We start from the raw sequence: 20,567 nt of genomic DNA, 5'->3' as shown, positions 1-20,567 counted from the left end.
GCTCTCTGGAATCTGATCTGCATCCCCCTCCCCAGTGTTTCTCACCCGCGGTTTCCCAGAGACCTTGTGACCAGCCTGCCCTCTCCCACCCTTTCTCCAGTGTCTGCCCTTTTTTTGGAGGGGGGCACATACCCAGCAATGCTCAGGGTTTCTCCTGGCTCTGTCTGTACTCAGGGATCACTCCTGGTGATGGAACCGGGATGGAACCCCGGTCAGCTGTGTGTGAGGCAAGCGCCCTCCCCACTGTCCTGTCCTCTTCACACAGCACTCTGGGCTCTCTGTCAGCCTTGGCCCTGGTGATGGCACTCTGCGCCCTGCAGTTTGGTGCCTTGTCCACCTGCTCGTTCTGCTCTGGCCTCAGTTGCTCCCCAAATAAAAGGCAGGTCGGGGTACTATCCAGCTCATTCACTCCAGATTCAGGTCATGCTATTCCATTTTCCTGGACATTTTCTCTTTTCTTACCAAAAAAAAAAAATTGTATTCAATTTTGGGGAGGATTCTGGGCCACAGAGCCAGGGGACCATATGCAGTGCCAGGGATGAAGAGGGTTGGCTGTATGCAAGACAAGCATCCTACTCCCTGTGCCACCTCTCTGACCCTCTGGGCCCTTTGAGCCACAACATGACAGGCTCTGTTTTCCCACCTCCCCTCAGACTGTGGTGGCCCCCATCTGCCCTCGCAGCCTTCTGGCACTCAGCACTCACTCTGATCTTCATTTTGGGGAGACCTTGTTTTGTTCACCATGGGTTCCCAGCACCTAGAGCTGCATCTGGGCCCCAGCTATGGAGTCCATAGGTTCTGTGACTGAATGGGGCACTCCTGCACGGGGGGTGTGGGGGGGGGAGGGCGGGCAGGTGATCAGGAAAGTCAGGGCTGGGACTTCCCTGCATCCTTGCCCGAGTCTCCAAAAAAGTCAGGAGACAGGTTCTTGAGCAGAGGCCTGGAGTGGGGGTAGGGGTGGGGTCCATCTACAGGGAGGAGGGATAAGGCTGCAGAGCTGTGGAAGGGAGGGTCCACTTAACAGGCTTCAATTCTCTCTGAAGGAGGTTTATGGTACCCCCTGAGAGCGGGGGTAGGCGAGGTGTGTGCTGAGTGCGCCAGACCCCGTCCTGTCCCTCTGTTCTAGGACCCTTTCCTTTCCCTTTAGTGCCCTCTACGACTCCACTTTGACTGCCAGAGCTGAAGGAAGGCCCCCAAGGATGGAAAGCCCCCTCCTTGGTGTTTTGGCTTTGCGAGGAGGGAGCCACATCCGGCAATGCTCAGAACTCCTGCACTCATAAATCATTCCTGGCGGTGCTCCAGAGGGACCATATGGCATGCCAGCGATTGAACCTGGGTTTTGCCGTGTGTAAGACAAGACCCTATTCACTGTACTCTCTATCCAGCCCCAAATACCGCCCCCTCCCCCCCCACTGCTGTCCTCTCTCCTTGGCACTTAGGATGTGATTGGTCTAAGAGATTCAGCCCAGGGAGGGGCTGCTGGTTCTCCTCTCTAGTAGTTCCACCCAGGGCCAGACAGCAGCTTCCTGTTCTTTCTCCTCAGGTCGTGTGGGCCTGAAGGTTTAGTGCTTGAACGCTTGCTGTGTGTTACTGCTCATACCTAGAGCTGCTGGGTGTCCAGGGCTACACCAACAGTGCTTAGAGGCCACCAAGTCTGTACCTGGTGGGTGTTCAGGGGACCATAAAGTGTTGGGGATCTAACTTGGATTGGCAGCATACAAGGCAAGTGCCCTACCCACTGTACTATCACTCAGCCCTATTATTATTTTTTAATTAAATCTGTCTTTGTCAGAAAGTAGAAAGGAGTCTGCTCATAAAAAATATATGAGAGAAATAGTAGAGTGGGTAGGACACTTACCTTGTACATATCCAGCTGGGTTTGATCCCTGGCACCTATATGGGCCTCCAAGGCCCACCAGGAGTGATCCTGATCAAGGATCCAGGAGCAAGCCCTGAGCACCACCAGGTGTGTGTCTCTCCATCCCACCTCCGGTAAGGTGGGAAGACAGCTGAGGAGAGAGGGTAGAGGAGATGCAGTTTCTCTGACCATCTCCCAGAGGCACCTGAGCCCTGGGTTCTGCTGGATACTGGACTCTGCCAAGGTGCTCTGGCTGGTGGGGTCCACAAACCCTGGGGGCTGAGGGTGTGCAGGGGTCGCCATGGTGAGCTGGGGGCCCCGGCCCCCCTCAGTGTTCAGGAAGATGCTTGGCTAACTGGCAAGGTCTCTCGGTTTAATTTTGGTATCAGCCTATTGGTTGCCACACCGAATCTCTGCCCAGGCCTGACCCAGGTCAGGGTGTTTCTGAGTGGTGCTTTTTGAGAGACTCATTTTCCATCAGAGAGGGGCCACGGAGGAGGGGAAGGAAGCAAACACAACAGAAAGTGAGGTCGGAAGTAGAAAATCACTTCTGGGATTTCAAACGGCTTCATCACAGGGCCCTGTTTGGCTGCCGGGAAATCAGTTGATTTGGAAAAGTTTGTCGCACACCATTTATTCTACTGCCTTTGGGTGGGGCTGAGAAATGAATGAAGACGGTGAGGCTTCTGGGCTTTTCTTTTTGAGAACAGGAATGGTGGGCTGGGGACCAGTTTCCACACGCTCTCCGGGAAGATGGGCTAGCAGGTCCCAGGCTGCTGGCCTCTAAGTCCATTAGCCCAGAAGGCCATCTGTGAGGGGACAGATGCTTACTCAAGAGTTTGTTCAAATCAGCCAGCTACTAGGCTAGTCAGGAGGACTTTATTGGTTCAGAATGGGAAAATGAGACGCCCCTGGACGGGCCCCGACCCACCTTCAGGCCTCTTGGGTTCAAGGAAGCAGAGGCAACCCTGGTTTTGCCCAGGCCTTGCTGCAGCTGGTTCTGAGCCACAGTGGCCTCAGGCCCCCACAGAGCCCCTACAGCGATTCGAAATGTTTTCTGACACCTCCCCTGAGCAGCAAACAGAGGTGTTTGGGGCCAAGTTTACCGGAAAATCACGTGTGTGTCTCACTTCTCACCGAGCCCCAGCCCCTCTTCCAGTGAAACGTCCCAGTTGTGGGGTTCCGAGGATGCCAGGGGCTCCCCACCCCGAGCACCGAGAATAACATCTCCCTCCCACTCACTGAGCCCCCTTCTCCCCCTGTGATCCGCTTCTCTCTGGACCTCGCTCTGGCATTTGCCTGGGCCATGAAGGCAGTGAGGCCCCTGGTTAGAGGACAGCAGCAGAGGGAGAGGCTCAGGGTGGGGTCTCCGGCAGTGGGGGAGTTAGGGGGGCAGCAGCCACAATTGTGGGTGGGCCTCTCCCCCTTCTTCTTTCTTCCTCCTCCTTCCTCTACTCACTTCTGACTGGGCCTCCCTCCCTCTTGCTGCCAACAGGGGCTTGTTCTGTGGCTCAGAGACTTTGTGCTTTGTCCCTGGGATGCCAGGAGCTCGCTGCACTGGGAGGGTGCAGGGCAGGGGTCCTAATTCTGACCCCTGCCAGAAGCCGTCAACCAGGCCCCTTGCGGGCGCTGCTGAGAAGCCAGAGATATGGCACACAGGGGACCCCTAGTGGTGGCACTGGGTGGCACCACCAGGATCCTCTAACTCTTGATCCCAGTGGACAACCCCTGCCACGCCCCCTCCTCACCAGTCTAGTTCTAGGCTGTTCTCAAGAAATCCACGTGGAATTTCATCCGAAGGCTTTTCATCTTCCTTATGGATATAAGAAATCAGTTCCTTAGTTGATCAGAGAGAGTCTGAGAGGTCATTCATGGGGTGGGGTCCTCATGAAGTATCTGCTTAGCTGGGAACATGGGCTTTCTCTCCCTGTTTTGGTCAGCCTCCTCTCCTGCCCTCTGTATGAAGTGGGAATTAAAACCATGATGCCAGAGTAAATCATTTCAGGAACTGAACAGGTATGGATGGCTTTAAAAATTTTTTTTAACTGAATCACAGTGAGATACACAGTTGCAAAGTTGTTCATGGCCTGGTTTCAGTCATCCAATGTTCCAACACTCATCCCTTCACCCATATATATTTCCCACCACCAGTGTCCCCAGTTCCCCTCCGACACTCCCCCAGCCTTTCACTGTCTCTACAGCACTACAGCAGATACTTTTGTTCTCTCTCTCTCTCTCTCTCTCTCTCTCTCTCTCTCTCTCTCTCTCTCTCATATTCTCATATGACTTATTAATCATTCAGACCAATGCCTGTGTTTTAAGAACTAAGTCAGTCCAGGTTGTAAGTGGAACTGAGAAGTAAACTAATTCTGAGATCTGTAACCATCCATAGGATACATTAACTGCATGACCCGCTCCCAACCCCACCCCATACATCCAAGAACAGATGTATCAAAAACCTTATGTTAGCTGCTTGGGGCTCAGTTCTTATGGAAGTAACCAGGTCTGCATGCATAAATAAAAGAGAGTGTCTGCCTCATACTTCAAAAAAAAGAAAGGGGCGGGCCAGAGAAATAGTGCCTTGCAGACAGCTGACCCTGTTTCTATTCCTGGCACATGGTCCCCTGGGTACCTCAAGGAGTGATCCTTGAGTGCAGAGCCAGGAGTAAGCCCTGAGCACTGCTGGGTGTGGCCCCAAAACAAAAATGAAGGACTAGGGATTGGCTCATGGGGTAGTGTACATGCCATGAACATGTGAGGCTGTTTGTCCCCCAGCACTGCTGTGTGGCACATGGGCCCCCAGCATCATTGGGCGTGACCCTCAATGAGCCCCTGTGGAGAGTAGCTCCCAGAATAATGGTGCCCCTCCACCCCTCCCACCCACCAAAGTCAATCTTTCATGCAGAAGCCCCTGGGCCTAAATTCTTCCAGTGTGTGTCTGGAGAGGGTTGGCAGGGGCCTCCCCTCCTAGCCCTGCCAGGGCCTCCCCAGTGGCATCTGTCCTTCTACAGACCCTCTGCTGTTTGGAGGCCTCTTCCTGGTGGGTGGGGCTGAGTGAGCATGGAGTTTTGGTCCTCACTGATGGATGCAGAGAGTCTCCTCTCAGCCTTGGGGTCTGCAGGGGTAGTACAGGCCCCACCTTGAACAGCCTGTGGGACCCTGGTGCCCAGGCCTGATCCTCCTTTAGCGCCATAAGGGCTTCTTCCTCCCGTCTGCCCCAGTACAGTTGAGAGGGCCGCTGTGTTGGGGAGTGATTCCTGGCAAAGCAGTGCCCCCCCCCCCCACACACACATACACATCAGTGCCCTGGACAGTCCCTGCCATGGCCTCAGTTGCCCATGTTCCTGTCACTGTGAGCTCTAACCACTCCTGGGGAGTCACTGTCTCTCTGAGACCTCTTCCTTGGAGTTCCCACAAGGGCTCCTTAAGGAGGCATCCCTTGCGACTCCCCAGGCAGGGAGTGGAGCATGTCCTCTGCTCAACCCATCACCAAAGTACACAGTGAATAGGGTGCTGAGATTCTCCCAGAGCCCCACTGAGAGTTGCTGCCTGTGCACCCCCACTCCAGTCCCCTCTGGCCCTACGAGGCGGCTGATGCACCTTTTGCTTGCAGAGGTCGTGAGAGTGGACTGGAGGATCAGGAAATTGAATGTGCGCTTCTGCTAGTACAGACAAGCTCATACCCACCCGGCACCATCTGTGGCACCACACAGTTCCCCAAGCAAATGAGGATAGCCTGGGAGGCCCCTGAGCACCCGCTGGGAAGTCCCTGGTGGTTGCCGGCACCACACCTCAGGCCCTCCTGTTCAACTGCTGGCCCAGTGACTGAGTATCTCCTGAAGGGGCCCCCCAGATATCCTGAATACCCTTTGAGAGCCCCTCGCAACCCCTTCCAAAAACATACTAGTGAACTCCCTGTCTGGAAAGGCCGCCCACACGTTGATGACAATATTCTAAAAGTTAGGCCTTCTGTCCTGATGAGGTGCATTTTTTTGTTTGTTTGGTGTTGTGAGATTTTGTTTGCTTTTTTAATTTGGGGCCACACCTGCTGGTGCTCAGGGGACCCTGTGGTGCCAGGGTTCAACCCCCAGGCTCCAGCATGCAGCCTGCTCCAGTCCAGCAAGCCATGTCGCAGCCCCAGGTGAGATTCTGACAGAGGGAGGCAGATCGGGGCAGTGTGTGGTGGGTTTTGGAGTTAGAGTGGGTTTGGGGTTCAGACTCCGACTTGGCTCCTTACCAGCCCCGTGACCTCAGACTGGACACGTCACCTCTCAGGCCCAGAGAGTTTCTGTGGGAGCGGCTGCTGGCATGTGGGAGGACCGGACACGGGGACGCTGAGTGAGTCGAAGCTCCTGAGGAGCCTTCCAGGCAATGTCCTCCCTGAACCTAGCTGCTTCCCCTCTGTGGGCGTGTGGTAGGGGAACTTCCCGATCTCTCATCTCCCCAATCTTCCCATAAGCCAGGGTCTGGTTTGTGTTCTTTCGCCTGGATCATGGCCCTCGCTGCCCCTCTGTTCCTTTCCTCGCACCCCCCGTCCCCCGCTGCCCTGCGTCCCGGAGACTCTAGTGAGACCACAGCCTGGTTCCCGAGACCCAGATACACGGTGAGGGCCACACATCTCTTGTCACCATCTTTATCTCTGACTTCCGGTTATTCAGTGACATCCCCCCTCCCCCAACCACCCAATCCTCACACATGAGACAGTACTCTGGGCTGCTCTTTGATATATTATTTAATAACATATTTTAATACTTTAAATATAAGGGGAAAACAATAAATTACTCCTTGGCTGAGGGCGGGTGGCTGGTTGGCAGACAGGAGGGACCATTCTAGGCCTGTGCCTTGTTCCCAGCCTTGGCCGAGGCTCCAGTGAGGTAGCGGAAATGTGTGCACAGTACTTATCCCCAGGGGGCCTCCCAATGGCCGATGCTTTAGTGCCTGGAACCCTGGAGTCTGGGACTACAGTCACACCCTGTCCCCGGTACAGACAAAGACTTGTTTAAATAACATACAATAATAAATAAGGCCGAGATGAGTGCCAGCTGCAGTGTGCCTCAGTATCCCCTTGTGTAAACAGGCAGGTGCCCTGCACAGTAGCGCAGTTTGTTCCTACCGGCCAGCACCCCTGGGACCCTGGGGGTGGGGTGGGGGAGGCCAGGAGGCCCAGTACCTGTGCTAAGGCAGGATTGGGACTGGGGCAAGGGCAGGCAGCAGAGGCTGAGGTTAAAGCTAAGAAAATCTCCCCCTTTCTACCCTCCCACCCCCCACCCAGAAACTTGTGAATGAAAGGAACCGCAGCTGCAGTGGGCGCGGTCAGGTCTCCTCTGCAGAGGGGTGGGGGGCGGGGATCCCAGCGGCTTCTCAGGCCCGGGTCTGCGCTGCCCAGATGCTTTTGTACATTTTCCGGAAGTGGGTGAGCAGGTGGCGTGCGAACTGGATCACTTCAATTTTGGTATCTCTGGTGAGTATCCTGGAGATCTGCTGCAGGACAAAGAGGCCCGATGTTTGGGGGACGCTGCAGCAGGGTCCCCAGCCCCTGCCAGGGGCTTCCCAGAAGCTCCCCAAAGCCCCTGGGAGGTGTGTCCTGGCCGTCCTCACACCTGGCTGAGCTCGGAAATCCCAAAGCGCCACCCACCCTCTGTGGGGCAGGGGCTTACCCCGGCTTTGATCCTCAGAGGGCAGAGGCCAAGGAGCAAGTGCCGCGTCTTACTGAGGGCGCTGCAGTTGGAGACGTTGTTCAGGGATTGCAGGGCGGCGCAGTACTCCTGCTGTGGAAGACGAGGGGGTCGTTAGGGTGTGCAGGAGCAGGGAGCGCCAGGTATGGCAGAGGCTGAGGGAGTCAGGCCCAGCCCCCTCCCTCCCAGTGCCCCTTGGTTTCTTACCTCACTGCCGTGGGTCAAGTTGATGCTCCACACCATGCTGCCGTTGCACAGGGCTGCCTGTGGGAGCAAGCAGACAAGAGGGGTCTCAGGCCTGGGACTCCTGTTCTCTTTCGTTTGTTTGGTTTTGGGCCAATGCTCAGGAGTGACTCCTGCCTTTGCACTCAGGGGTTGCCATATGGGATGCTGGAGATCTATCCGGGTTGGCTGTGCACAAGGCAAGTGCCCCACCTGCTGTACTATTGCTCCGGCCCTGGGCCCCCTGTTCTGTCCCTGAGTTTCCTTTTCTGTTCCACAACCATGTGGGAAACCATTGTCCAGGGCCTCGGAACTGAGAGAGAGAGAAACTGATTCAATGCTTCTCTGCCTAGGCAGAGAAGCCTGGTGGATAAACACCCCAGGCTGTGGGTTTCAGAGGGTGAACCCTCTGGAGCCACCCAGGCCAGAAATCGGGTCCTGTACCTGCCTTGAGGGGTCTGGCAATGATGAAAGGGGATATCGTCCACCCAGCATCAGGCCTGTGGGCGCCATCCTCAGTGGGGACAGGAGCTGGTTTTAGGAGAGAGGGCTAGAAGGAAGGCTGAGATTGCCTTCAATTCTAACTGGCAAGTGCCAATGGCTCTGGAGGCTGCTGGTCTCTGCTTGTCCCTGGGGATGGCCTGGCATGTGGTCCTGGAGAAATCTGCCAGAGCCCTTTTTGGGTCCATCCTCATTGTATGTCCCCTAGACAGCTCTCTCTCTCTTGCTCACTTGCTCTCTCTCTCTCCCTCTCCCCTCACCCTCTCTGTCCCTCTTTCTCTCATTACCCTGGCTCATTGGGTCTTCTTCCTGGCCCGCAAGTATCTTGACTAGACCCGTCCTTTGTGGTCCACCCCATCCTAAGGAAACCATCCCCCCTCCGGCACCCTCAGAGTCCAGGCCCAGGCACTTACCTTATGGCTGTCGGTGATGTTCATCAGTTCCCTAATGAGCTCCTTGTAGGTGTTTGATAGCTGAGGCACAGGACTCGGGGATGTCAGGCCACCCAGGCAGGTGAGCGCAATGACCACAGTTAACCAGTGCGCCATGGGGTCCGGGGCCAACAGGAGGAGCCAGGAGCAGACACAGAGGCAGGATCTACCGAGTGGCTTGTGGCCTTTGCCTCTTGGTGGCAGCTTTTATAGGTCCCAGTTGTGGCACTCTTTGCTTTTTGGGGGCACTATCTAAAAACCACATCTTTACTCATCTTGATTTTACTTTGTGGAAAATCCAGCATCTCATAGGACAGTTTGATTGTGTGTGTGTGTGTGTGTGTGTGTGTGTGTGTGTGTGTGTATTTAATTATTGAGAGAGGACTTGGTAATTCTTTACATCCAGGTGGGCTTACTCCAGAGTGAGGCGAGACCACCCTATAGAGATCCTTTGGTCAGCAGGGCCTGTCAGAGCTGCAGAAGCTCTACTTGGTGTCTGGCCAGCACCTGTCCTCCAGCCCTGGGTGTCCACTAAAAGTGTGGGGCAGGCCACTTCAGCAGCTGAAGGGATTGGTGCTTTGACCGTCTCAGCCGGCTGTTTCTTAGGATACCAGAGTTCCCTTGGCTTTGAACACACGGTTCAAAGAGGAGGAAAGAAGGTGCTGAGCTGCCCTCCCCAGCAGCCCCCTCTCACCCTGTCAGATTCAGGGTTCTCCTGGACCCTGGCCTTCTCAGAGGGGCCTTCCTGCTCATCCTGAGTGCAGGTGGTCAGACCCCAGAGCAGGTCACAGCCTGCAGGGTTGGGCTACTCTAGCCGAACCCAAACACTGTGGCTGAAGCCTGGCTTGCCCCCTTTGTGCCCAGGTTTCTGCAGAAGCAGCTTTTCCTTCTGCAGCGCAAAGGATGTAGAGGCAGCAGCCCGAGCCACCCGCACTTAAGTCCTTTTGTTGCTCTATTTAGTTTTTCTGCAAGGCTTCTAGAAACCCCTACACAGAAGCCGAGGCCTTTGCCTGCTGGGCACTGGTGTCAGGCTCTTGCCCTCCCTCACACCCAGGGTCGCCACCTCTCTGCCTGCCCACCCTCCTCCCCCACAGCACCTCATAAAGTGACTTCCCTGGATGCTGGGGTTGTGGCTTCTTCTCAGAAGGACTCCCCCACCCTCACCCTTGGTCACCCTCTCCTCCCTCTAGTGACATAATTTCCACCTTCTCTGTTGCTAAACTCAGTTTCCCAGCCCAGTTGGGGTTGCCCCTTGAGCCGCTCTACCCCCACCCTCCAATCCCCACTGAAGCTGGGTTTTGGGACTCTTGACCCCTCTGTGGACCCGGGTTTCTTTGTCTCTAGCACGAGACAAAGGCATCTCCCAGTGGGGCGTCCTTTTTTTGGGGGAAGGAGTGGGAAACTACCACCGTGGGTTGTGTAAGCCCTAAAGCCCTACACCAAGATGAGTCAGAGGTCTCTAGCCCCCCGATGTGGAGGACTGCGGGCAGGCGCACCCCTGCGCGTGGGAGAAGGCTAAGTGGAGACAGTGATGCCTCGTGGAGATATGGGCGCTGATTATGTAATGGGAGATGGGCTGATAAGTGGGATCCCTCCTGGCCGGCCCTCCTCCCCTGGCCTCTGGTGATAGTCAGAATGTCAGGGAAGAGATAGCCTTTCCATGAAGTTGTGGGGCGGGACCCCTGCCCCGCCCCTGTGGCCCCCAAGCGAGCAGAGCAGAGCGGGGGAGGGTGGGGTATTGTGCAGGCTGAGCTGAAGAAACTCCACAGAGATCAGGCCAAGGTGGTGGGTCCAGGATTGGGGTGAGGGTGAGGGGCAGGATGTGTGCTTGTGTCTGCAGCAGCCTGCCCTCCAGTGCTGTCTCTGGCTCGGTCCTCGGAGCAGACCCACTGGCCATGCCATCTGGCTGCTGCTGCCGCTGCTGTTGGTCGCCTTCAGTGTGCCCCAGTCATACCCCTGGCTTTGGGATGCTCAGACATGCCCCACCAGAGACTGGGCTCAACCCCCTCCCAGGGGACCACTGGGCAGAGAGGCCCCCTGCTCTCCCCACCCAGTGCTGGGCCTGGGGCCACCCTTCCTCCACCCTGGGCCATCTGTCAAGGAATTTCACAAAATCTTCTTTTCTGATTTTCTCCAACCTTGGCTTTCTATTAGACAGGTGGGGACAATAGAAAATATATCCCTCATGTCCCTCAGTCAGTATGGGGAAAGCTTAGTCAAGTTGTTTCACTAGTTTTAAAAATCTAACTTGGGCTGGAGCAACAGTACAGCTGGTAGGGTGTTTGCCTTGCACATGGCCAACTTGGGTTTGATTCCTGGCACTTACATATGGTCCCTGAGCTTGGCACGAGTGATTCTTGAGCACAGAACCAGGCGTAATCCCTGAGCATTGCCGGGTGTGACCCCAAACCCTAAAATCATAATAATCACTGTATCACTGTCATCCCGTTGTTCATCTATTTGCTCGAGTGGGCTCCAGTAATGTCTCCATTCATCCCAGCCCTGAGATTTTAGCAGCCTCTCCTTACTCATCCTTCCCAACGGTGCTGTATTAGAGGCTCTTTCAGGTCAGAGGAATGAGACCCGTTATTGTTACTGTTTTTGGCATATCAAATATGCCACGAGGAGCTTGCCAGGCTCTGCCATGCAAAATCATAATAATAGTAATAATAAATAAATAACTCACTAGCTTTCATTTTTTTGTGGTAGTTGCCCATGAGTGATATATTTGAAAATCCAGTCATCCACGGAGAGGTTAGATTTGGGAAGCCTGGGGTGGGGAGGTCAGAAGCTACTCTCCCTGCACCCTCATTCCCACAGTCCCTTAGGGGATAGATGACCAGCTTGGAACAGTCCGGCGCCCTCTTGCTGATCTCAATGGAAAGCATGCTGGCATTTCACCAACAAAATGGGTCTGTTTGGAAGCAGACAGAAGGGAAATGTGAAAAGCACAGACACTGTTGCGCTTCCCTGGAGGCCAAACCAGCAGCCCTTTCTACAGCTTTTGGAGGATCTCCCCGCCTTCTGCTGTGTGTGCGTCCATGTTTGTGTGTGTGTGTGTGTGTGTATGTGTGTGTGTTGGGGGAGCACAGTCTCTCTCTTCTCTCTCTCTCTCTCTCTCTCTCTCTCTCTCACACACACACACACACACACACACACACACACACACACACAGAGGCCCATACTTCGAGGCTGTTAGCTTCTCGAGCTTGTTGGTTGCACTGGGGAGGAATGTTTCTATCTTTGCAACCTGCCCGAAACTCTCTAAGCAAAAGGCAGGCAGTTTTCTTAACCATTATTAAAAATTCAGGTTCTTGGGGCTGGACAGATAGTACAGAGGATAGGGCATTTGCCTTGCATGCAGCCAACCTGGGTTTGGTCCTTGGCTTCCCATATGGTTCCCTGAGCCCTATGAGGAGTGATCCCTGAGTGCAGAACCAAGAATAGGCCCTGGGCACACTGTCAGGTGTGGCACCCAAATGACAACAAAATGATGTTTGTGTTGCACACAGCTAATCCCAGTTCGATTCCCAGAACTTCATACTATCCCATAAGCTCCTCCAAGAGTAAGCCCTGAGCACAGTTGGGTGTGCCTCTGAGTGCCAAAAAACAAATCATAGAAAACAAATACATGAGAGGCTTCTGAGCTCAGTTCCAAACTCCTCCATGTGGCTTCCGGTCCTCCTCCTCCTCTCTCCTGACTGCTGCCAGCAGCCAGGTCTTTGCTAGACTGTGCTGAGCTGATGAGTTCAAACCATGATACTCAGAATCCTCGGTCCTCTGTATTTAAGGCTCTTTTATGTCTTTTCATGGCTCTATTGTTCCTCTTCTGTAGCAGTGAATCCTGTTCTATTGTCTGCATGGACCAGTTTATCCTTTCACCTACTGAAGGACCTCTCAGTTGCTTCCACATTTTGACAATTATGAGTAAAGCTGTAATAATCGTTGGTGTGCAGGTTTTTCTGTAGACCAAAAGTTTTGATTCATTTGCATAAAGATCAAGAAATGCAATAATTTCAGGATAAAGCGATAAGACTGTGTATTTTGTAAGAAGCTGTCAAACTGTTTTTTTCTGGGCTGTGACACCATTTGGCATTTCTACAGAAGCAAATGTGAGTTCCTGCTGCTTTACATCCTCACAAACATTTGGTGTTATTGGTTCTGTATGTTGGTCATTCTGATGGCATGTGATGGCACCTTACTCTTATCTTCATTGAAATTTGAATTTCTCTGATGATAGATGGCGTGGAGCATGTTTTCACATGCTTACTCACCATCTTTATCTTTTCTTTGGTGTCAGTTTTAGGTTTTGATTTTGGGTCACACCTGGCAGTGCTCAGGGGCTACTCCCAGATTTTTTGGTGTCTCTTATCAGTTGGGGCTCCTTTGTTTATTAATTCCTTAAATGAAGTTCTCCTCCCTCCCCTGCTACCTTCCCTTCATTGTTGGTGATGTGTTGTGACTGGGGGCTGCACCTGTAGTTGTGATGCTCCCTAGTGTTGGTCACACACCAGGTTGTGAGGTTTGCACTCCTTCAGTTACAGCACTTGCCCATGTGTTCTCTAGAGCTTACACTCTTAGTTGAAGCATAAAAGTCATGGTTATGGGGCTCAACAAAGGTATTTACAGTGTTCACATATGTGCTCACCAGGGCTTAAACTTCCTTTTTTATGTGTGTGTTGGGGGCACACCTGGTGGTATGCAGGGTTTTGGATTACATTGCTTTGTCCTTTCTCCCTTGCTACAGGGAGCTTAGGTTTATCAAGTTACACCCATCACAGTGCTCCTGAGTCACTCCCATTCCTCTGTGTTTATCTGTAAACTCTTCTCTATGCTCTCCTCCCCAACCAGTTAATCACCTTTTCTCTCTAATCAGACTCTGTTAACTTAGATCCTTATAAGGAAACTGAACTTTTATTGTAAGTTAAATGTTGCTTTTCCCCATCTTTTGCATAGTTTACTTTAAAGCAATGTCCTTTTTATATGGAAGACAGTTAATATTATGCTTTTGTAACTTGGGAGTTAATTGACTCTGAATAATATTCACTCTTAGACATCTGCTTTCTCAACTTACATCTCAGTTGCCCTTAGTTGCCTAACACCCCAAAAGCAGGGTCTCGACAAGGGACTGAATGGACCCAGGGCAAGCTGTGAGCTATCCTGGCATTGGAATGGGCCAGGCCAAAGCGCCACAATACTCAGCTATGTCAAGAGCATGGCCATGGATAAACCAAAAGAGGACCCTACTGGGGTTAGAAAGACTAACCTAGCCTGAGGACTATAGTCTGGAATATATAGTGACATGTCCTCAGGAAGAACCATACTTTAAGCTTGATATATCTCTTACTGTGCTCATCCAAAATGACATGGCTAGAAATATTAGAAGTAAATTTACTACAACTATTAAAGTAGAATCTCCTGTCCCCGCGCCAGCATGTCTTCACCGGGCCCCTCGGAAGAGGGGTGGGTTGAGTTTCCCTCCCCACCCCAAGCAGAACCCCAGCAGCCAAAAACCTCCAGAACCCAGCCACAGCCATTCTCAAGGCCATTGTCCGCACACTCAGACTAGCCTCACGCTTGAAAGGACTGGAAGAGGGACCCAGGTTTGCGGGACCCGTGGCTGAGATCTCCAAGCATGCTTGGATCGGGACTGGGCCTCCTCCACCCAGATCCACCATTTTCCAGGCTTGGCAGTCACACCCACAAACTGCCCCTGCGCACCAAGTAATCTCATTAACAGCCAAGATCCAGAGACTTTATAAAACAAAGCTCCCAGAAGAAAGTGATGCAGTTTCCCCCTCTTGGAGAGCCCAGCAATCTACCGAGAGTATCCTGCCCGTGTGGCAGAGCCTGGCAAGCTACCTGTGATGTATTTGATATGCCCAAAACAGTAACAATAATGGGTCTCACTCCCCTGACTCTGAAAGAGCCCCCAGTATGCCATTGGGCTACACTAGTATGTGAAAGGGAAGAACGGAGACATTACTGGCGTCCGCTCAAGCAAATCCATGAACAACAGGGACAGGATGACAAGTGATACAAGTGATTTAAGTAGATTACTAGCTGAGGAACGAAGAAAGCAACACACCATGAGTGGAATCCTGCCCTTAAGCAGATCTCCTAGTAATCTGGCATAATCTAGTTGATGGAACTTAATATATCCTTATTGATTTTCTGACTGCTAAACCTGTCCACCAATGGATTTTGTTTGTTCATTTAATAGGAGAGGGGACCTCCCTAGTGGTGGTGGGAACCCACCAGGGCTACACTTGGAGGTTCTTGGAGTCAAATCAGGGTCCTGTGCATGCCAGACAATGCAGCCCTTTGAGCTCTCTCCTTGGTCTGGTTCTGAAAGAGGTGTTGACGGCTCCATCTATAATACTGCATGCAGTTCTTTCTCTTTGCTGTTCCGTCAATTTTCCCCTCACGTTTTGACACTGTGTTGTAAGAGGCATGTTTAGGACTGAGGACTGTAAAGTCTTCTGGGGGAATTGATTCCTTTATTATTATTGCAATGCCTCTTTTTATCTTTGATAACTTTTTTTGGTCTTGTCTGTTTTGTCTGAAATTAGTCTCTTATATTGCTTTTTTATTTTTTTTGTCACACCTAGTGGGGCTCAGGAGTTATTTCCAGCTCAGCACTTGGCTAACTCCTGGTGTGCTGCTGGGATTAAACCCAGCTTGGCCACGTGCAAAGCAAATGCCCCATCTGCTGTACTGCCACTCTGGCCCCTGGGTCTGTTTCTTGACCCACTCACACACCTGTTAATAATTGGTGCATCACTGGCATATACTTGAATTAGCAGCCACCAGAGTGGTTACTGTTTTCTATTGGTTGCCCTTGTTCTTTGTTTCTATTCTTGCTCCGTGATACTCTTTTTCTTTTGCTCTGAGACATTTTTCTGAATTATTTTGTGACTTTTTTCTTTTTATTCTCTCTTCTATCTGTCATAATTATCTTTCGGGGAGGCAGAGAGATATTGCAGTGATTATGGCACTTGCATTGCATGTGGTTGACCCATTCGACTCCCTGGTACCCCACAGGGTCTCCTGAGTACCACCAGGAGTGATCTCTGGGGATAGAGCCAGGAATAATCCCCAAGCACCACCAGATGCCCCAATGCCCCCCAAACCACAATAATTTACATTAAAATATATACCTGTGATATAGTTTCATAACTCTGGGGTGGCATAGGTTTGGACCACACCCAACTCTGTGTTTAGGGGTCACTCTGATAGTGCTCAGGGGCCATACCTGACAATCATTACCAGCTGCATACTAGACAAGCACCTTAACCCCTCTACTATCTTTCTGGCCTCTATACATTGCTTTTCCATTCCAAGGGCTTATTTCTGTACTTTTTCTAAATAGATGTGTCTTACAGTATCTTGTTTTAATGTAATTTTTGGGGAATGGGGGATAAACCTAACAATGCTCAGGATTTACCCCAGCTCTGTGCTCAGAGATGACTCCTAGTGAAGCTTGGGGGACCATATGGGGTACATTATCTGGTCAGCTATGTGCAAATCAAGTACCCTACCCTCTGTATTCTCTCTCTGGCCCCTGGAACTTTTTTTTCAAAGAAACCCAAGACTTTTATTAATAGTTTTTGGTTTTTTTTTGGTCAGGGAGAGGTGTTTGCTTTTTGTTTGGCATTTCCTTCTCATCTCCAAGTGCTTTAACATTTTTCTTGTGAATTTTTTCCTTTCACATAATGGACTTTTCTTGACTGTCAGGTGAGCCAAGACTTATTGCCCCTATTTCATAGTGGGGGTTCCCAGCAGATTGGAAGCCTTGAGTGAGTGGTGGGGTATGTGTTTGTGTGTTGTGGGTATTCTCTGGGGGGTTATTGGCTGGTTATTCACTGGGGGGATCTCTATCCTAGTTTCTTTATATCACTTTTTTGGCAGGGAAGGCAACTTACACATCAGGGATTCCCCGTCCATCTGGTCTGCCAACATTTCAGTAGCCAATGTGGGGAGAAGGCTGGGCACTGTGTGAGTGATTCACTGTGGTCCCTGATACAGCTCAGTGGGGTCACCCTTAGCTCTGCCCGGTACAGGTCAATGACTAATCTCCAGAGTAGAGTCCTCCTTTACCTGCCAGAGTAGAGTCACTCAGTTCGGAGGCATTGGAAATAGAAATCTAAGTACTTCTCAGACCAAGTTCCTACATATTTTCCCCACTCCTGGGCCTACATCTGCCATTTCCCGAGCATCTGGGTGCATCTTTTCCTCAGAGTGGGTCTCTGCTTCTGTGCCTGCTTTAGGATTCCCTTTGCTGGGGTTTTGCCGCTAGTCAGCCTGTCAGCCTGCACTCCCCTCTCAGTGCTCTTGCTCCTGTCGTTCCCTCCGCACATACTGGCAGCTTGAAATCTTTTGGAAAAATCAGCCACAATCATTTCAGTGGGCTCTCAGGTGGTCGTTTCTTTATGTTCCGTTGTTTCTGCTTGGGGTGTATTTGGGTTTGGTTTTCTAGCGGGGCTATACCAGCAGTGCAGTGGTAGGGCAGAACCAGTCCTTGTGGTGCTGGGGGTAGGGGGGTGGCATGCAGTGCCGGATATTGAACCCAGGGCCTCATGCGCTCTGCCACTGAAGCCACATCCTCAGCCCAGGATATGTATTTTTAATGTAGTGAGTTTATGTAAATGACAGGAATGAGAAGCAAAGCCCGATCATGTGTGGCCACTCAGAATTGGCGCTGTTAGCATCTCAGCATCTGCTGATCTGCTAATAGTTCTTCCTCTCTGCAAGTTCATATTTTGCTACAAAAGTGAGATTAGACATTATGTAACTCTTGCTAGCAGTTTTTCACTACAATATTAAAGGAACATTCTTCAATGTCAGTATTCTACATTTGTTTTTATTTATTTTGGGGCCACACCTGGTGGCCAACTTACTTCTGGCTCTTTGCTCAGTGATCACTCCTAAGGACTCCTAAGGAGGGTCACGGGACCATATGTCGTGCCAGGAATTGAACCTGGGCTGGTTCTGTAGAAGGCAAGTTCCCTACTCGCTGTACTATCTCTCTGGCCCCTCAAATAACATCTTTTTGCTGAGGATTCGTCTTGATTCAATATAATAATATACAATGATATTGACTGTGTCTGTTCCCCATAGCTGTAGGTTTCTACCTACTAGAAAATAGTTCTGAGGGGCTGGAGAGATAGTACAGCAGGTAGGGCGTTTGCCTTGCACGCAGCCAACCCGGGTTTGATTGCCAGCATCCCATATGGTCCCCTGAGCACCGCCAAGGAGTGATTCCTGAGTGCAGAGCCAGGATAATCCCTGTGCATTGCTGGGTATGACCCAAAAAGCAAAACAAAAACAAAAAACGAAAATAGTTCTGAGAAGGTAAGAACAGGACTGTGTTAGTACATAGAATATATTAGGGATTCGATAAACATTTATGTATTTAACAAGTTAGCTTGTAAATTGTTATATAAAGCATTTGTAATTATTTACAGTATGTCTTCCATACTAGGCTGAATGGCACACAGGCTGTTTTTAGATTTGGAATAAAACACTTACTGTTTATATAAATCTGCTGCTGACTAGCATGCAGACCAAAGCTATGAGACTGACTGATCTTTTTGGATGCTGTATGATGGGGTATTTTTCTTTTTTTCCCCCTTTGTGCAGATGCAGTTCACATAATTATATTTTGTATAACTTCTGAAAAATAAAAAATACTGAAGGCTGGAAAGATAGTAAAGTGGGTAGAGTGTTTGTCTTTCATGAAGCCATCCCGGGTTTGATTACCCCGTCAGGTGTGTCTCAGAAAAACAGCAACAACATAAAGATGTTATTTGAACAGAGCCTTGAGGACATGAGGGGTAACCATGCAGGTATCTGCAGAAGAGGTTTTGGTGCTAAGTAAGAGCAAAGGCCTTAGATCTGAGAGCATTAACAGGGATGCAGGCAGAGCTGGAAGGAATGAGGGGACTGTGGCAGGGCTGCAAGGTCTTGTAAGCCACGGGGAACAAAGGGGACGTTCATGAGGGATGAGCTCAGGGCCACTGGAGGTTGTGAGCAGAGGAGTTACATGACTTTATATTTTCTTTTCCAAAAATTTTTGGAGTGAACCAGAGAGATATTATAAGAGGTAAAGCTCTTGCCTTGCCTGTAGCTTACCCTGATTCAAGTCCCCCAGCACCACATTTGGTCCTTCGAGCATTGCCAGGGGTCAGTTACTGAGTACTGGGTGTAGCTTAACCCTGCTTCTACATTTAAAAAGGTTTGAACATCTAGTTTTAGATGTATAAACAATTTGTAAAAATAGGGGCCAAAGTGATAGTACTGTGGATAAGGAGATTGCCCCATACACGTCCAGTTTGATTCCTGGCACCCCGCATGGTCCCCCAAACCCAACCAGGAGTGGTCCCTAAGCACCGAGCTAGAAGAAAGCCCTGAACACAGCTGGATGTGGTCCCCAAACTAAAACAAACCCCAAATAATAACAGTTTGAAAAAGTCGTAGTTTCTCTATGCCCCGTGTCCGTCTTCTATTTAGGGTATAGTGGTTTACTATTATCAGACAAACTACAGACTTTATTTTAACTCGGCATTGTTTTTACCAATGCCCTTTACCTGTTCGGAACCTACCCCAGCATCCCACATTGTGTTTGGCTTTAATTCTCTCCACCTCCCCCAGTGTGTGCAGCACACCCCCAGGCTCGTCTTATTTTTCTTAACATGGACACTTCTCCAACAGTTTTGCCATTAAACCTTCGGATCCGATCTTATTGTGATTTTCTCTGGTTTTGGGTGCCACAACTGGCAGTGCCTAGGGCTTCCTCCTGTATCTGTGCTCAGGGTTCACTCCTGGTAGAGCTTGGGGGGAACTGTGTGTGGTGCTGTGGATCAAAGCTGGGTCAGCTGTGTGCAAGGCTGTGTCTGGCCCCGGATCATGTTTTTATTATTTACCAGAGCGATAGCACAGCGTGTAGGGCGTTTGCCTTGCATGCGGACAACATGGCCGGCCCGAGTTCGATTCCTCTGCCCCTCTCGGAGAGCCCAGCAAGCTACCGAGAGTATCTCGCCCACATGGCAAAACCTGGCAAGCTCCCCGTGCCGTACTCGATATGCCAAACACAGTAACAAGAAGTCTCACAGTTTGTTGTGAGATGTTACTGGTGCTGGTGCCCGCTTGAGCAAATCGATGAACAGTGCTGCAGTGCTATTTTAAATTTGGGGGCCATACTTGGAGACAGGACCACTCTTAGTGTGGTGCCTGGGATTATTCCCTGCAGTGCTCAAGGGATCATGCAGTGGCAGGGATGACCCCTGGCCTTCCACATGACCCCCATAGGAAGGGCGCATTCCAGCCATTTTCCCAGTTCCTGGATCATGTGTTTTTTTTTTAAATTTATTTATTTATTGAATCACTGTGGGAAAGGTTACAAAGCTTTCAGGTTTAGGTCTCAGTCATGCAAATATCAAACGCATTTCCCTTTACCAATACTTATTTTTTACCATGAAGAACCCCAATAAGACCCCACCCCCCACCCCTCCCAGTCCCTGTGAGGCAGATGAATTCTAGTTAACACTCTATCTGCTTTGATTAGATTCATTGTTTCATTAAAAGATTCACCACTATTATTTAGAGTTTACCACCCCCCGCCAAATCAGACATGCTGAAAAAGCATTGTGAAGTGATTTGCTTTCTACAGCTGGGTTCAAGAATTAAATGTTGGTTTTGGATTTCTGCTATTTTACTTATTGACCCTGGAAGTATTTCTACTGAAAGTCAGATAGTTAAGAAATTGGTTTCTGTGCTCTGGAGTCGTGGCCGTGCTGGAGAGCCGCTCGCGAGGGGCAACTGGTGACCTCGACTAAAACCTCATGGGAAGGGGGGCGTTCCAGTCCGTCCTTCACGCCC

The 20,567-nt window shown here is 50.9% G+C and overlaps 1 protein-coding gene across 1 annotated transcript; it reads right to left on the bottom strand.

The window, feature by feature from the left end:
* Window positions 1-7,219: 7,219 nt before the first annotated feature.
* IL13 (interleukin 13) lies at window positions 7,220-8,804 on the bottom strand. Its single transcript, XM_056124760.1, has 4 exons — window positions 8,670-8,804; window positions 7,741-7,797; window positions 7,516-7,620; window positions 7,220-7,339 (listed from the first exon to the last, which is right to left on the bottom strand). Exons 1-4 carry the CDS (start codon window positions 8,802-8,804, stop codon window positions 7,220-7,222), a joined length of 417 nt encoding a protein of 138 aa, XP_055980735.1.
* Window positions 8,805-20,567: the final 11,763 nt, after the last annotated feature.

This window comes from Sorex fumeus, unplaced genomic scaffold, assembly GCF_029834395.1.
Source record: "Sorex fumeus unplaced genomic scaffold, SorFum_2.1 ptg000051l, whole genome shotgun sequence".
In the NCBI taxonomy this organism is placed as follows: Eukaryota; Metazoa; Chordata; class Mammalia; order Eulipotyphla; family Soricidae; genus Sorex; species Sorex fumeus.
The sequence above is the reverse complement of the archived record's forward strand: the minus strand, read 5'-3'. Positions and strand labels throughout refer to the sequence as shown.

Excerpts from the sequence above, each read along its gene's own strand:
- IL13 (XM_056124760.1), bottom strand. The coding sequence starts at position 8,804 with ATGGCGCACTGGTTAACTGTGGTCATTGCGCTCACCTGCCTGGGTGGC. Across the intron at positions 7,798-8,669 it reads ACATCACCGACAGCCATAAG|GCAGCCCTGTGCAACGGCAG; the intron begins GTAAGTGCCTGG and ends TTGCTCCCACAG. Across the intron at positions 7,621-7,740 it reads ACTTGACCCACGGCAGTGAG|TACTGCGCCGCCCTGCAATC; the intron begins GTAAGAAACCAA and ends CCACAGCAGGAG.